General features: G+C 45.6%; 1 protein-coding gene across 1 annotated transcript in view; it reads right to left on the bottom strand.

The window, feature by feature from the left end:
- Window positions 1–17,131, bottom strand: part of DEF6 (DEF6 guanine nucleotide exchange factor) — a 1,409,598-nt gene that overhangs the window by 477,730 nt on the left and 914,737 nt on the right. Inside the window, 2 exon segments of the mRNA XM_044076574.1 lie at window positions 7,577–7,592; window positions 7,797–8,024. Of these exon segments, the coding sequence (XP_043932509.1) occupies window positions 7,577–7,592; window positions 7,797–8,024 (244 nt within the window).

Below are 17,131 nucleotides of genomic sequence, written 5' to 3'. Positions count from 1 at the left end.
CCATGAGTCACCTGTGCCAGAGAAGTGGATGAGTGGCAGTTACCATCACAGGTGCAGAGTGTGACAAGTAGCGCTGGGAGATGTATTGAGTAAAAGATACAGGTAGAGCTTGCATAGACAGGTACTGGTGGGAAAAACAATGGCAGGAATTGACAGACCTGGTAATAACAGATACCAGCAAACACTGATGTCACAGTTGGTACTGGCTATCCACCATCCTCACAAGCAACTGCATCAGCATAGATAATTCCTTCTTCTCATAGTTTCTGGCACCCAAACAATGGTCAATCATGTTCAGCATTCATAATGAGGTAGTGAGAAAGAATAAATGATACCTCATAACAACAGGCAGTCATGAAAAGCTGTGGCAGTTCCACTTGTCTGACAAATGTGCAGTCTGAATCAATACAAAAATAAATACAGACAAGGACTACATGCTCTCAAACTGATGAGTACAACAGTGTTGCAGCAGTCCTAGGAAGGGAATGAATCTAAACTTTCAGAGTGCCACCTGCACTCTCTGCTCATCCCAATAAACAGTACAGAATACCACATGTACTTCTAAACATCGAAGTCCACAAAACAGGTCTATATTACCATTTCAACAGGGCTGTTCATCGAACACCCTTATGTCGACACATGTACACTGAAATACTTAAATATCGAACAGCCACAAAAGCGATTTTTTCCCAGGGGAAACAAAATGCTGGGCCAACAAAAAAACAAAACAAATAGATGATGCCCCCGATGTGGGGAGCTGTGCCCTCCACACCCCCCTACTTAAATATACCAACTCTGAGATCTTACTACAGTGGAGGAAATGGCAAATTTCCAACAGCCCAGTGATATTTTTTTTCCTGGGGAAAAAAATCGCTCTTGTAGCAGTTCGGCATTTAGGCATTTCGGTGTACATGTCAACATACAGGCGTTCGATGAACAGCCCTGTCGACATGGTAATATAGACCCCACAAAACTCAGATGGCTAATGATTGATTTCAAAAGATCAAAAGCCAAAGCACTGAAAAAACAAAACTTATATTTTTGCTCACTTACATTTTTGCGCAGGGGCGACAAGCCCCCCTGCACCTCTACACCCCCGGTTAATTACATATACCAACTCTGGAGATCACTCTACAGTGGGGAAATGACAAATTCCATGATCCCCACTGTGCAGAATTCTGCACAGACGTAACACTGACAGAAGCAATCAAATGAGTTTTAATCACTTCTACTGGTCTTAAACACATTTAAGATTATGAACATTTGAGTATATGGAGTGCTTACGGAATACCATACTGCAGCAACCAAGGACACGAGGACACTCTGGTGTCATGCAAGCAGTGCGGAGACAGATTACAAGTAGCAGTTAAGTGGCTTACTCAATTATCGTAGGGAGTCAATATCGAAGGATTGAAACTCACTTCTCCAGGCTACTTATTGCAGCTACAACCACTCTACTAACTTTCTACATGTGCTGGCCTCCAGAAATGCACACTGCTGAGTGGAAATCTCACAGGTCATGCTTATGGCACAACCTTGTTACCATTCAGACTTGCAACAATGGAAAGTATAGTTTTATAAGAACTTACCATAACACTAGATGTCCTACTGATCACTATTGCAGTATTCCTGACATATGGGTTGTCACCGCTAACATCCGGCCAGAGTATCAAAGCTTTGCTTTCCCAAGGAAGTATGTCCAAAGCCTGACCTTGGTTCATAAGTGTAGGGATATAAAGACAGATGTATGAGCGAGTACCTCAGAAACACACTAAGCCAGTAGCCTGAAGATTTTTGAGAAAAGCAGACCAGTCAGCTAGGAGGGATGTAGCTCGAACAGGTAAGTAAACTCCCCCATTGTCATGCGGCAGAGCAGAGGTTAAGGCAGTGGATAGGAGAAGAAGGCAGCTAAAGTGAGGTACAGAAGAGGTGATAGTCACTGTTGCAGTATTCCATCCCACCATCTGTTATGGTAAGTTCTCACTCAGCTGTACTATGTCCTGACAGAAATTCCTGTTGGAGTATTCCTGATAAATGGGTGATTCCCAGAGTTGAAGGAGGTAGAGTGAAGGCTGATGAGCAGATCAGCTGTTCAGCAGTCCAGCTAGACCTAGAAATGGAAGTCCTGGACCTGGAGAAGACAGCAATTTTATAGTTTTTGTTGAAGGTGTGTATAAAAGGACCAAGTAGTAGCTTCCAAGATAGACTTGGTATCTACTTCATAAGGGAGTAGACACCAAGATAGACTTGGTGTCTATTCCCTTGTGAAAAGCCCCCCTGAGGAAGCCACTGCCTTGTTGAAATTAACCTTTAGGCAGGAAGACATGGACTTACCATGGTACAAACAGCAGGAGGAGATGGCAGCAGAAATCCAAGATGTAATCGTTTGTTTGGAGCCTGACTGGCCCAACCTAGGGCTCATAAATGATACAAAGAGCTGGTCAGCCTTCCTGAAAGATTTAACTTTTTCCAGATAAAACCTCTTGTTTGTGGATGTACAGAGAATACAGGATTTATTCCCCCTGTTTTGGAGACTGGGAAAGAAAATGGGTAGAAGAATAGTCTGACTGAGGAACAGCTCAGTCACTACCTTAGGCATAAAGGATTGATGAACCTTGCATCACCCTGTCTTTTGTGGAAAACAAAAGCTGGAATGGCCATTAGAGACAGCTCAGACACTCTCCTAGCACAAGTGACAGCCAAGAGTACAATAGTTTTCTAAGTGCAAAATTTTAGAGAAACAGAAGATGCTGGTCCAAAGAGAAGCAGTATAAGCTTTTCCAACATAAAACTGAGATTTTAATGAAAGAAATGTGTTCCCTTGCTGGGTTAAGATACAGAACTCTACTCTGGCCATAAGCAGGGGGTTGAAAAGCAGGCAGGCATTGATGGCTGACAGGTGAGCTTTTATAAGAGAGTAAGCCAAGCCTAAATGAAATAATTCACAAAGAATTTGTAGGACAGCAGAGACCTGTGATAAGAGTGGGTCCAGACTACGTTTGCAGCACCAATAAGAAAAACGTTTTCATTTAGCTGTGTAGGATTTTCTAACAGTGGGTCTCCTGGTTTCCTGTAGCCTCCTCAAAGAAAATGTTTTTTGACGGATTAAAATTCTATAATTCACATGGTCAAGCTGAAGGAGGGAAAATTTGAGTGGAGAAAATAATTTTTGTTGAGTGATCAGGTACAGGTGTAGATCTATTTTCCTGTATTTCCCTTTTGTCAAGTGAAGTGGCAGGGGAAACTAGTGTTCTCAGCCAAAAGAGGGTGCTTCCTTTTGTGCTTTTAAAAGTAGTTTTGGAAATAGAGAGAAGGCACAGAGGAACTTACTTGTCCACTGGAAGAAGGCATCTGTCTTCCAGGCTGAGAGATAAGGTTCCCTGATGCAGAACTGGGGGAGCCAATAGTTGTTTCATGATGCAAAGAGGTATATCTGTGATGTGCCCAGTGATTAGTGATTGTCTGGAAAACCTGGCTGTTTAGGATCCATTTGTGAGGGTCCTCCAAGGAGCAACTTAGGGAGCCTGCCAGCACATTGTCCTGTGAGGGAATGTTGGTGGCTGTGATGGCGATGTCCATCTTGGTGGCCAAGTTCCATGCCTTCTAAGCTAATCTGCACAATTGGCAAGACCTGGTGCCTCCCTGTTTATGTACCACATGAGTGTGGTTTTGTCTGTGTACACCAAGAGTGGTCTGGGTTTCCATTGGTGGGAAAGAGTCTGCAATGTTTGCAGAAGAGTCCTCATTTCCTTCAGACTGATAAGTTCCTTCCAGAGCTGTAGTTGCCATACTTGGTGTGAAGGGAAGTCCTGGGTTGGGGTCAAACTATTCCTTTCATCAAAGTAGCTCCATTTTGAGACAAGGGAGGAGGGGTATGAGGGTGTCCACAGGAAGGGAGTGTTGGGACCACATGCATTTCAGATACCACTGGTTTCATCTTGATTCAACTTGTTTGACTGAGCTGCATTTTCCAGTACTGGTTTTCTTCCATTTTGTTTTCTACCACTGGGTATTCCTCATGTGAAGTCTGGCTAGGGGAAGCATAGGAATGGTGGTCACCATAAAACCCAAAATTCTTAACATCTTCCTTGCTGTACAGTGTGTTGTAGAGGAGAGATGCAGGAAGAAATTGGACAGACTGAATGTCTTCTGAGGAAATAAGGCATGGGTTTTCTGCGTCCACTCTGCAAACCCATGAAAACCCATTCCGGTGTAGGATCCATGTGGGATTTTTTGCACTTGATTTTGAAAACCAGACTTGACAGGAGTTGGAGAGTGAAATCTAGATGTTGAAGAACTCCTGGAGAGAGAGTTTGGAGCAACAGGTCATCCAGGTAGGGAAAAATGTGAATTCCCTGGGTGCAGCAGAATGCCATCACTGCAGCTAGATACTTTGTGAATACTCTTGGTGCTGTGGAAAGACCAAAAGGTAGAGCAGTAAAATGAAAATATGAGGAGCCAAAGAAAACACTGAGGAATTTCCTGCAAGAAGGATAAATAAGTATGTGTAAATATGTATCCTTCAGATCTAGGGGATCTAAAAAGGCCATGGGTAGAATGAAAGGCAAGAGAGTGGGAAGAGAGAGTGTTTTGAATACTGGTACTTTCAAGAATGTGTTTAGAAGAGAAAGATCTGGGGTGGGTCTCCGTTGTCTATTTTCTTTGCTCCATAAAGATTCTGGAGTAGAATTGTTTCCTTATGTAGTCTTTTGGGGCTTGTTCAATGATGCCCTAACTCAGGAGGGTCTTGAATAATGGGAGTGGGTGCAGACAACTAGTTGTGAAGATGATGTGGCATGCCTGTCAGAGGAGGTATACTTTCCCAGGACATGGTATAAATCTCCCTGATGAAGGACAGGACCCATTTGTCTGTATTAATAGTTTCTCAATAGGACAAGGAGAGTGACAAAGGAGTTAAGGGGCTGAGGACAAGGAAGGGGATGCTGCAAAGGTAGTTACAGATTTTTATTTCCAAAGGGAGGCTTTTCAGATGAAGGTTTCTTATGAAGTTTGTCACAGCACCATTTCTTAGGGCTTTTACTTAATTTTTGAGTTGTCCTACAGTCCCCCCCCCCCCCCCCGAGGAAGGATGTAGGTTTAAGATGGGTAGTTCCCAAGGTATCTAGGATCTAAGGAGATTAGGATCTGCTTGAGTCTTTCATAGTCTTACACTGGTCCTTTGAGGGTTTTGAACAGACTGGCAGCCTGAGGACCAAACAAAAGATCTTTGTTCAGGGGGAGTCTAAGAGTTTTGACTTAAAATCCTCAGGAATAGGTTGGCTACAAAGCCATGCATATCTATGAACAACAGACCCAGTAGTCGCTGGCCTAGAGGAAGCACCCATAGCACTATAACTGACTTAATGCTGTGTCTGGCTATTTGAGTGTTCTGGGAAAGTAGATTCTGGATTTGCTGCTTTGATTCTGCAGCTGGGGGGTCCAGCATAACTTTGTTCAAGAACTGAAGCACAGAATACAAATATGTAGACATTTGAGTCTGGTAATTAATAGCCCCAAAAGCAACAGAAGGAGGTGGTATGTATCTTCTTACCCCACATATCCATATCCCTATTATCCTTGTTTGTAGGTAGGGTATTGGCACTGGGTAAGAGCTTATAGGGCTTATCTGAAGCAAGAGACACTGCAGAGGTGTCTATCGCAGGATTCTTGAACAAGTATTTTAAGTCAATAGGCACCTTGTAAAACCTGTCTGGTCTTTCAGAAGCTGATGGTTGAGAGTCAGGCATTGAAGAGGTGGACTGGAAAGTGCCCTGGAAAGCCTCATTCACAGGCGGGAATGGTGAAGAGGCAAGAGTGCCCATTTCCAAGAGGCTGTAGTACCTCTTCTGTACATTAGAAATCTGAGCAGATTGCCATTCAAAATGTTTCATGTTCTTGATAGTCTCCCCAAAGGAAGCTTCAATATGGCAATCTGAAGGAAGGGAATCAATCTTCATCTGAAGAGATTTGTCCAGGCGAGTGCAAATGAGCAGAATAGTCTAAAGAGTGATCTAAATAATGATCATCATCATCTTCTTCAGAAGATGCCAAAGTATGTTTTTAAGGAGTAGCCTGTGGTTGTGGAAACCCAAAGGAGGCTGGTTTCAAACCCATGATAGCTTTGAACAAGCCCTGGGAGAAATTCATCCACTCTTCGCTAGCTGCTGAGGGAGAGGCCACATGTCTTTTGTTTTTACTTTCCAGGTGTGACATCCACCTGTATGACATGTGGAGGCTCGGGACCCTGCCTTACCTGCTATTAATGTACCTGGGATATCTTCCCCAATATCTGCAGGATGCTATGAGGGTACCTGGAAATGATGAGTCGCATTTCCTCAGATGCATCCTCAGTCTGAAAGACCTGAGCAGCCATATGAGCCTACAACAGGATCTCGGTAGAGGGCATCTGAGAGGCAACCTGACATACCACAGGTTCTGCAACCTCAGCAAGTACATGGGAGTCCAAATAATTAAGACTGTGTATCTGTTCTGGGCCTCTTAAGCCTCTTTGGCAGAACAGAGATATCTGGGCATGCAAATTCTGCCATCTTGGTTTAAGGTACTGAATTTCCAGAAAGGTGCTGAGAGAGGAAATCCCTGACCCAAGGGTTTTGGGAATGAACAACTGAGAAACGGAGCAGGATTTCTGATCGTGTTCTGGACCTAGATGGAAAAGGATCTTAATCTGCCTGCCTTTTTTGCTTATGCTATTTTTGTTCAACTTTGTTAGATGTCAGCTAATACGGATAAGTGCAAGTATGGTAAAGAAAGGTTCCTTGATGGGGCACTTATCTGAGAAAACAACCAAGTGAAGCAATGGTACCAAAGATCAAATGGTGATCAGCTCCAACAGATCCACAACCTGCATTCAGGCTAGCTGCAAGATAATCTAAAGTACACATTCAGATGTCCATCCACATACCACTATGCTTACCAGTGGAGGTAGTGCATCAGGCTTGCAACATTGTGAAGGTAAAGCTATGGTACCCTGGCTGGACATCAGCGATGACAACCCATACGTCAGGAATACTGCAACAGTAATTTCAGTCAGGACATCATGAAATTATCAGCCCAGGATTACAGTACACCCCTGCCCCAAATATAATTCCCCAATAATGGAATTACCAATTCATTTAAAAAAAATACCCCAATGAGATTTACTAGCATTGCTAGCACCAGTTTATGGTTGAAGCACATTCTCTCTCTCTTATAGAGGTCCCCCAACATTAAGAAAACTAGCTTAGCATTACAGCATATTCATGCTCCCAGTGAGATTTCCAAGGAATGGGACTAGCAGATCATGCTTACAGTAAACCCTCTTTATATTAAGCCTTTTTCCAGTGTGGCCTTCCAGCTCAAAGTTCCAGCACATCCTTGTTTCCGATAAGATTCCCCAACAGTGGGAGTGTCAACTCAAGTCTACAACATATGCCATCTCCCACTGAGACTGCCAAGCTCAAAGGAGAGTCAGCTGATGGTTACAGTACAAGCCTTCCCAGTGACATTTGCTAGCACTGGGACTATCAAAGCATCTAGCAGTTCCTAGTGAGATTTCTCAGCAAAGTCTACAGTTTACGTTTTACAACACATCCCTGTTCCCAAAAAGATTTTCCGGCACCAGCTCCTACTTACGTGCACTCATGTTCTCATGACATTTCCTAGGACTAAGACTGCTGAATCATGGTTACAACCACACCTTGTATCCACTGAGATTTCACAGTGCTCAGGCAGCCAGCTCCTGCTCACAGCACAGCACTTTTTATCAGCAACATTTTCCAATTTTCCAACACCAGTACCTGTTTCAGAACATCACTGATGATCTCCATGTAGACTTCTTCAATAGCCATGCTTATCGTTTCTCGATCAATCCCCCGGGTGAATTTTCCAGTATTTACCAGCTCTAAGAACTGCCACACTGTGATTCCAGTCTTCTGCAAAGGATCCTGGGAAAAGTAATCATCCAGTTCTCCACTGTTCATTTCAACATTCATTGTGGTGCACACTTTCTTAAGAAGATATTCCACCTGAGGAGAAAATGGGAGATTTCCATTTTAGTTCAAAGGATGCTGGTTAAAAAATAGCTAAAACAAAAGCCTGCATATTTTACTTAAATCTATCTAAACAGAAGACATTACTAAAAAACAGGAGTCTATATGAACTATGCTACACATTCACCATTTCTTTTTCATTTACATAAAATTAGAAGTTATGTACCTACCATAACGTTCCATGTTAGTTGTCTTCACTCGCCTTCTTTCTTGCTGGATGGGTTCGGAGCCGATCCTCGGCTCCGACTCGGCACTTGCTAAGCTCGAGAGTCACTTTTACCAGCTCAAGGCAGCCCCATATCCCATGATGCAAGGTGGTAAATACCCAGATCTCGTTTGGTACCTAGAGGGAAAACCACCTAGCATAAAAACTTTCCACTAAGGAAAGAAGAGCAATAAGCCTAAAAAGGCTGTAAGGGGAAACCAGATAACTAAAACTAGAACTAACTGGTGCCCAAAGAAACAAAATCTTCCAGAGCCAAGGGAGATCAAGGTCTGTCCAGGCAAGGGGGAAGGAGGGAGGGTCGCAAGAAAGAAGGCGAGAGAAGACAACTAACATGGAACGTTATGGTAGGTACATAACTTCTAAATGTTAAGTTGTCAATCTCGCCTTCATTCTTGCTGGATGGGACCGCGTCCCTAGCACCTCTATCCTGGGTGGCTCAATGGAACAGACTCTTGAGAACCGTGGAACCAAAACTGGCTCTATCCCTGGAGGCCAAATCCAATTTATAATGAGAAACAAAGGTATGAGGAGTGGCCCAAGTGGCTGCTGCACAAATAGTATCTAAGAGTAGCCTAGCCTGAAAGGCTGTAGAAGTGGCTAAGCCTCTAGTGGAATGTGCCTTTGGTTTTGAGCACAGCTGTTTGCCCCTAAGTTGATAAATTTCGGAAATGGTGGAAGATAGCCATCTAGACAAGGTCACTTTGGAAACAGGGAGACCTTTCTTATTTTCAGCATAAGAAAGAAAGAGCTGATCAGACTTTCTGAATTGTTTTGTTCTGTCCAAATAATATCTTAGTTGGCGGTGAACATCAAGATAATGTAATTTTTGTTCCAATCTGTTGGAGTAATTAGGAAAAAATACAGGGAGATCAATAGATTGGTTTAAATTTGTCTTTGAAGCAACCTTGGGCAAAAAGGATGGATTAGTTCTCAAGGATACTCTGTCCTTGTGGAAGACCAAATATGGGGGACGAACAGAGAGGGCATGAAGTTCTGACACTCTTCTAGCCGAAGTAATAGCGACAAGGAAGAGTGTCTTCCACGAAAGGAACTTTAGTGAGCATGAAGCAGCTGGCTCAAAGGGAGGAAGAATTAAGGATGTCAGCACTAGATTTAAGTCCCATTGAGGAGGAGGACTCCTGACAGGAGGTTTGACGAGAAAAACTCCTTTCAGAAAAGCTCTACAAAGCTCACGGGACATAATGTTGTGATCTGCAAACCAGACATGAAAGTTCGAGATCGCAGCCAACTGAACTTTGACTGTGGAAGATGAAGAACCCGAGTGAAAGATTTCCGCTAGAAAATCCAAAACTGCATGAACAGGGGCAGTAAAGGGATCTATGCTCCTTGATTTCGCCCAAAGGGAGAAGCGTTTCCACTTGCTAGTGTAAATCCTTCTAGTAGAAGATTTAAGGGAAGCTACTATGATATCTCTAACAGGGTTAGAGATCATAGGAAGCCTGGCTAAAGAAGGAAGTGGAGCAACCAAGCTGTGAGGTTGAGAGAAGGAATGGACCGATGCAGCTGACCCGATTGGTGGATCAGAAGATCTGGCACTGGGTCCAGATGCCACGGCTGCACTAAAAGGTGATGATGGAGGAACGGAAACCAAATTTGTCGAGGCCAATACGGGGCAATGAGAATCATTTTGGCTCTCAAAACGGTAGCTTTCTGGAGTACCTGTGGTATCAATGGAAAGGGAGGAAAGGCATAAAGAAGTCCCTGGGGCCAATCTTGGGTAACAGCGTCTCTGGGGGGATGGCCCGGAAGTGGGAAGAGAGAGAAGAAGGCTGGGCATTTGCTGTTTTGGGGAGTAGCAAAATGATCGCAACATGGGCGGCCCCACTTATGAAAAATCTCCTCCACTATAGATTGTTTGAGAGACCACTCGTGAGGCATGAGTATAGCTCTGCTCAATCTGTCCGCTAAAAAGTTGGTTTTCCCAGGGATATGCGTTGCTACCAGAAACTGATGAGAGGAGATCGCCCATTGCCAAAGTCTGAGAGCCTCTCGACACAAGGGGTAGGACTTGGTTCCGCCCTGCTTGTTGATGTACCACACTACGGACAAGTTGTCCGTGTGAACTGCAATTGTTCCCAAGGGAAGAAAGTCGTTGAGGGCTTGCAACGTTAAAAGCACTGCTCTCATCTCTAGGACATTTATGTGCAGGTGGTATTCGAACGGTTGCCATGTCCCATGAACCATCCTGCCCTGATAATGACCCCCCCCCACCCGATCAGGGAGGCGTCCGTAGTGACTGTGGCTACCGGGGCCGGGGAAACAAAGGGTCTGCCCTGATGAACCTGGGGAGAAGAAATCCACCAGGATAGGTAGTTTTTGCAAGTTTGTGTCACCAGAATTTGGTGACGCATGGGAAGTTGTTGGTAGGACCATTGGGTGAACAACATCCATTGAAGGAGACGCATGTAAAAACGGGCCAAAGGAAGAAGAGCAATGGCAGCTGCCATGAGGCCCAATACTTTTAGGACCAGTCTGGCTTGCACTTTTTTGTTGGCAAGGATGATCCGCACATGGTTTTGGATATCTAGGATTCTCTGGCTTGTGAGGTTTGCTGACATCCGAACAGTGTCTAAATTTGCGCCTATAAAAGTAATAGACTGGCAGGGCAATAAGGAGGATTTTTTGTAATTGATCGAAATTCCTAATTGAGTGCAGAGATTTAGGGTGTAATCCCTGGCTTGGAGAAGTTGATGCCTGGTGGTGGCTGAGAGGAGCCAGTCGTCGAGATACGGAAACACCTGGAATCCTTGACGTCTCGGGTGAGCCATGACCACCGCCATGCATTTGGTGAAGACTCTGGGGGCTGTAGTGAGACCAAAGTGCAGGGCTCTGAATTGAAAATGACTGGACCCCAGCCGAAAGCGGAGAAACCTTCCGGAGCGCCTGTGGATTTTTATGTGATAGTACGCATCCTGAAGATCTATTGAGCACATCCAGTTGTCTTTGCCCAAGAAGAGCAAAATCGATTGAAGTGTGACCATCCGAAATCTTGTCTTTTTCACAGACTTGTTGAGTCTGCTGAGGTCCAATATTGGTCTCCAATCTCCAGTCTTTTTGGGAACCAAAAAGAACCTTGAGTAGATTCCGGGCTCTGAATGGACTGTTGGAACTGGCTGAATGGCCCTTTTGTGTAGAAGCTTTGATACTTCTAATTTTGCGATTTCCCTTAGACCGGGTGGAACATCTGGAAGGGAATTTTTGTGAGTGAAGGGACTTTCCTCGAAAGGAATCTTGTAACCCTCGGATATGATCGACTGTACCCATTTGTCTTGTGAAAGGGAAAGCCAGGCTTCTGGGTACAGCGATAATCTTCCACCGACTGCCTCCAAGGATGGACAGTCGGGCAACACCTCAGAGATGCTGGAAGGGCTTGTCAGAGAGAGGCTCTCTGCTTCCCTGGTTTTGCGGACCCCCTCTGCCCCTAGGGCGGCATCTGTTATTATTATTACCCCCTCTGCCCCTAGGAGTAAACTGACCACGTGTGTCCGGCGTGACTCCGTGAGATTTACGGAACCACATCTTTCCGCCCTTCTGTCCTTTAGGGTAAGGCCTAGAAGGGGTGGAAAAACGGACTCCTACGGCAGAAAGAGTCTTGCCGTCTTGCTCACACCTGGTCAACGTATCCTTCACCTGAGGACCAAACAATGTTGATCCATCGAAGGGAGAGTTTGTGAAGGAAGCCTTAAAGGGATCTGCAAAATTACAGAGCCGCATCTAGGACTGACATCTAAGAGCCACTCCTGTCCCTGCAGCTCTACTCGCTCCACCTGCTGCATACGACATCAGCCGCATGGAGGAGTTGGCTATGGAGTTGAGGATTCCTAGCTGAGAAGCAATCTTGTCCTGAGCCCCTGCAGCTGTAGGATCCTGTACTACTTCACCTAATTCTTTAAGGATGTCCCTTTGAAGTCTGGTGAAGTGACATAAATAATTCAGCGAACGCATGGCAAAGGTCGCTGAGGAAAACATCCGCTTACCATACCTGTCCATGGTCCTAGAATCCTTGTTAGGAGGATGGACTGGTACGGAAGGATCTGCAAGTTCCTTCTTGGTGGCGGCCGCCACCACCATGGCATCAACAGGGACACCTTTTGTAAGAAATTGTTTCTCGGAAGGGGCTGTAATAAATTTAGAAGGCCTCCTGGGAACTGGTTCTACGGAATCAGGAGATGCCCACGCCTTCCGAGCTATCACCTCCATGAGGGGGTCGAAAGGCAGAGACACCCAGGAGGTGGAGGGTCGAGATCCGAACGCCTCTAGGTATACCGACTCATCCTCGGAGGGATTAATGGAGGGCAAGTTTCCCTTCTGTTTTAGGAGTTCTAGGATGTCTGAAAAAGAGACATCCTCAGAGGGGGATCTTGGGGACCCCTCCGACTCATCTAAGTCAGTATCTGAAGTAGTAGACTCAGGGGAGTCTAGGTGCTTCCTCTTACAGGTCCTCTTACACGGAGGATCTCCTGAAGGATCAGGAGAATCCTCGGAAGAGGGGGTTCTTCCCAGTGGGGAAACCTGAGGCGGTGGATCTCTCAGTCCGGGAGCAAGAGAGTGGGAAGAGACATCTACAGGCACCGTAGAGGGAGGAGCTAAAGGGATAGACTGCTGACTGAGCCCAGGGGCCAGCACACTCCTCATCACCTCGAAGGCTCCCCTCCCAGGGAGATCCGAGAGACCCCGCTCCGAAGAAACAGGGACTCCTGGGCCCACTGAAAGGGAAGGCTCTGAGGCAGATGTCAGGGCCGAGCTCACCAAGGCCGAAGCCCTGAGGGGAAGAGCAGGGTCGGACAAGGGTCCGATGGCACTCACCCCCTCGGAGCAGACCAGGGAAGCCCGACCACCGGATCCCTCCAAGGAAGGTCTCGAGGAGGAGATAAGAGTAGAAGCTGAAGGAGCAGAAAGGGGAGGTATCTGCCCCTCAGCCATAGCAGTAACTATTCCCATAGACTCCGGCTCCGAGCTCTGGAGTAGAGTCAAAGGAGGAACTTGAAGAGGGTGTGGACTAATAGTCGTCTGTTGAGACGGACTATGAAGCATTTGGGCTAATGCTTGTGATTTTAACAATCTGCTTACCACTCTCTCTAAATCATGGTCTGAGAGCCTGGAAGACCTAGATGATCGGCTCTGATGGCTCCGCTTCGAAAGAAGAGGAGAGGCCGGAGCCGATAGTATCGGCTCCAAAGAGGGAGATCTGGACCGCTTCCTCGACGGAGCCATCAGAGCCGAAGAACCCTCGGTTCCAGACGGAGCAGACAACTTCTCGGCTTCGAGTCTGGTCAAGGATGTATCGGCTCCGGCCGGAGCAGATACAGGCAAGGAAATAATGGTATCGGAGCCGGTCGGCGCCGATACCGAAGCCTTAGTCACATGGTGATCGGAGCCGGTCGGAACCGACACCAATGTGGCAGTTAAAGTATCGGCACCGATAGCCATAGGTGCCGAAGATTTAGTCAAAATAATATCGGCTCCAGCCGGAGCCGATCTCGACTCCAAAGGAGTCGGAGCCAAGGCCGGAGGCTTAGAAGCAGAAGCCTGGGCCTTGGAGGTCTTAGAGGGCTTGCCCGAAACAGACTTGGCCGGGGAGCCCTCCGGTTTAAGAAGTCCTCTCAAGATTAATTTATTTCTCCTTTCCTGCAGGACTCTCTGGCTGAAAGAGTGACAGATAGCACAGGAGTCCTGCAGGTGGAGAGGTCCCAGGCAGTAGATACAAGAAGTGTGACCGCCTGTCAGAGACATCTTCTGATAGCACGAGTCACACTTCTTGAAGCCTGAGACCCTCTGTTCCTTGGACATAGTGAGCACACACACACACACCCAACTCACACAGTCCCAGACTCGGAAATTTTAACTTAAAGGGGAAAATATAAACCCACACACACACCCTGACAGGAAGGGATGGGAAGGGAATGAAGGCCCGACTAAATAAAAACAAGTAGGGAAACAGTAAAACTAGACTAGCGACCCTACAACTACCTAAAAATCACAATTATACTAATATATAAGAGAAAAACTAGGAATGGGGTGTCTAACAATTGTAAAATAATTTACTTACCACGAGCTGGCAAAAGGAGTACCTCATCAGCGAAGCGGCAAACAAGATCTGGGTATTTACCGCATTGCATCATGGGATATGGGGCTGCCTCGAGCTGGTAAAAGTGACTCTCGAGCTTAGCAAGTGCCGAGTCGGAGCCGAGGATCGGCTCCGAACCCATCCAGCAAGAATGAAGGCGAGATTGACAACTTAACATCACTTCACTACAGCCTTGCCTACCTTAATAGTCAAAAGTCAGATTTGTCAGGATGCAAAGCTGGCTCTGTGGCACAGCAGGATAAAGTCCTGATTATGGCACAGCAGGATAAAGTCTTGTCAGCCAGAAGACCTGGAATTGAGTAGCCGACTAGGCACTGCAGGTGGAAGAAACAAGCGGACACTATCTCACTCACCTTGAGACAGGTGGAGAGCCCAGTCTGACTGGCATCCAGCTGAGGCAGGTGTCCCAGCATAGAACAGGAAGACCTGTGACAGAATGTACACCAACCATTGTATATGCAGAGTAGTTACATTTGCTTGTGCACAAGTAAGTGGGTCAGCATAGTGGCAGCACTACAGATGTCAGGGTGTTACCAGCTGAGGGTTAGGCTATCTAAACTCCTTACATACTCCTTGGGGGGGAAGAGGATGCCAGACATTTCTCCTGTATGTGGAAAATTAGGATCTACACCTATATGTAATCAGCTACCATCTGGATGGGAGGGGTGTGAAGATAGTCTCCCAAGTTGCTAATGAAGGGGTCCACCCTATCTCCCTAAAGGGGGTTGAACTTTGGAACAGGGTTTGTTGAAGGGAAGTATACGGCAAGGGACCAGGAAACTTTAATGGGTGTCGGCCCCCTGTGACTGTCTCTTGCCTCTCACAACAGTCTCCAAGAAACCACTGTACTTGGTGGGGGGGGGGGGGGGGCAAATGAACATGTCTTCTGGCTGACAGGTAGGAACAGAAAGCTTACTAAAAAAGACTTGCAGAGGCAAACAAACCAGTCTAAAGACTAACATACACAACACATGGACAAAAAGTAAATTAGAAAAATAGAATGAGTCCAACAAGTGTCAGGTATGTATACAGACAGACAAACATACAAAGAAACATGAATAAAATGAATACTGATAACACCCAAAAGCTGAGTGTATAGTCAAATGAATTAAAAAATGCATACACAGTAAACAGCTTTTACAAATAATAAACCAAATATTCATCAAAAAATTGACTATGCTTTTGCCCACTTCCTCTTTCAACCTATTTTGTTTTATGCCATCATTGGTCTACAGAATGCTTTCTTACATGTTGAATTACTGCATTACTAGCTAAAGAAGACAGGTTATTTTGCACATGAATTAGCTGTACCTGAATCTTCTACAGTGTAAAACATCTTACTGGGGCCACCACACTTCCCCTTAGTTACTCGCACTATTTAGTTCAGTCTCCCTGCTGTATTCCTTTAAAACAATGAGACCATTTCCACACATGCACACACAGATATACCTTGAGCATCCAATTATTCCTGGACGCCCTTTCTGATTCAGAGACAGGTAAAGGCACACCACATAGACTTTACACAACCAATAGAATCACAGAGGTGGGCCTTCTCCATGGCTGTGCTCTTTGCAAATGAGGAATTCCAGAGGAGTGGCTAATACTACTGTGTCCATGTGCCGCAGTAGGGGGGTTAGTTATGTGATCAGTAGTGTAGGTGTGTGTGCAAATGGATGTGTGTGTCCATTAACACAGCTGAGTGACAGAAGGGTGGTCTTTCATACTGCTTGAACATCTGTGTGTGTATGCGTGAGGGAGAATGAAAGCGGGGGGTGCCTATGTCAACATAATGCATGGACTGCCAGTTGTAATTTCTGAAGAAAGGTACGGTTTATAGGTTCATAGGTAGGTACTAGGCTATTGGCCCTAGGGCATATATAAGCCTAGCCAAAAAATGTACCCTGGCTTTCACCACCCAAGAAAATTATTTTCCTGTGCCCCTGTCGAGCAGAGCCACAGAAGTGATCCCTGGGGTGAATTTCCCATTTCCCATCCAATCATCAAGATTTTTCTTGAAGAGTGCTAATGAGGAGCTCTGTTTGACATAGATAGGTAGTCTGTTCCAGAGTATGGGAAGTCTCTGGGACAGGAATCTATCCCTCCAGCATGTTCTGTTTATTGTGGAGACAAGGTTTAGGTCCCTAGAGCGTGTAGCTTGGAGGGATTAGGATTTCTTTAAGTGGAGCATGTCCAACAGCTCTGGGTTTGACATAGCTTTGTATGTTAGGAAGAGATCGCCCCTGAGTAGGAGATATGCGATGGAGTAAAGCTGTAGTTTTTTGAGACTGTCTGCGTAGGGCATCTGTTTGAAGCCATTAATCCTCTTTGTGAGGTATTTCTGTCGTCTTTCCAGTTGTTGTAGATGTCTTGTGAGGTACATGCCAAAAGGGGCATTGTACTCTATTAATGGGTCTAATGAGTGATGAGTAGAGGGGAACAATTACCTCTTTATTTCTGGATGAGAATCCTTTTCTGATGAGATGAGCCACGTAGAAGGATTTCCTAACCACTGTGGCGATGTGATTATCAAAGGAGAGACTACTGTCCACCTGTGTCCCAAGGTCTCATCACATTTTCGGCATTAAGTAGACTACCAGCTATGTGGTAGTTCATGAGTACAGAGTTTTTACCAAAGGGGACGACAATACACTTTTTGGCATTGAGCTTCAGGCCATGGCTTTGACACCAGGTATCTGTCTCAGTGAGGCCCTTTTGTAGTTTGTCCACATCGTTAGGAGTTTCGATTAT

The sequence above is a fragment of the Protopterus annectens genome, chromosome 7.part0, assembly GCF_019279795.1.
Source record: "Protopterus annectens isolate FY-2018-M chromosome 7.part0, PAN1.0, whole genome shotgun sequence".
Classification (NCBI taxonomy): domain Eukaryota; kingdom Metazoa; phylum Chordata; order Ceratodontiformes; family Protopteridae; genus Protopterus; species Protopterus annectens.
The sequence above is the reverse complement of the archived record's forward strand: the minus strand, read 5'-3'. Positions and strand labels throughout refer to the sequence as shown.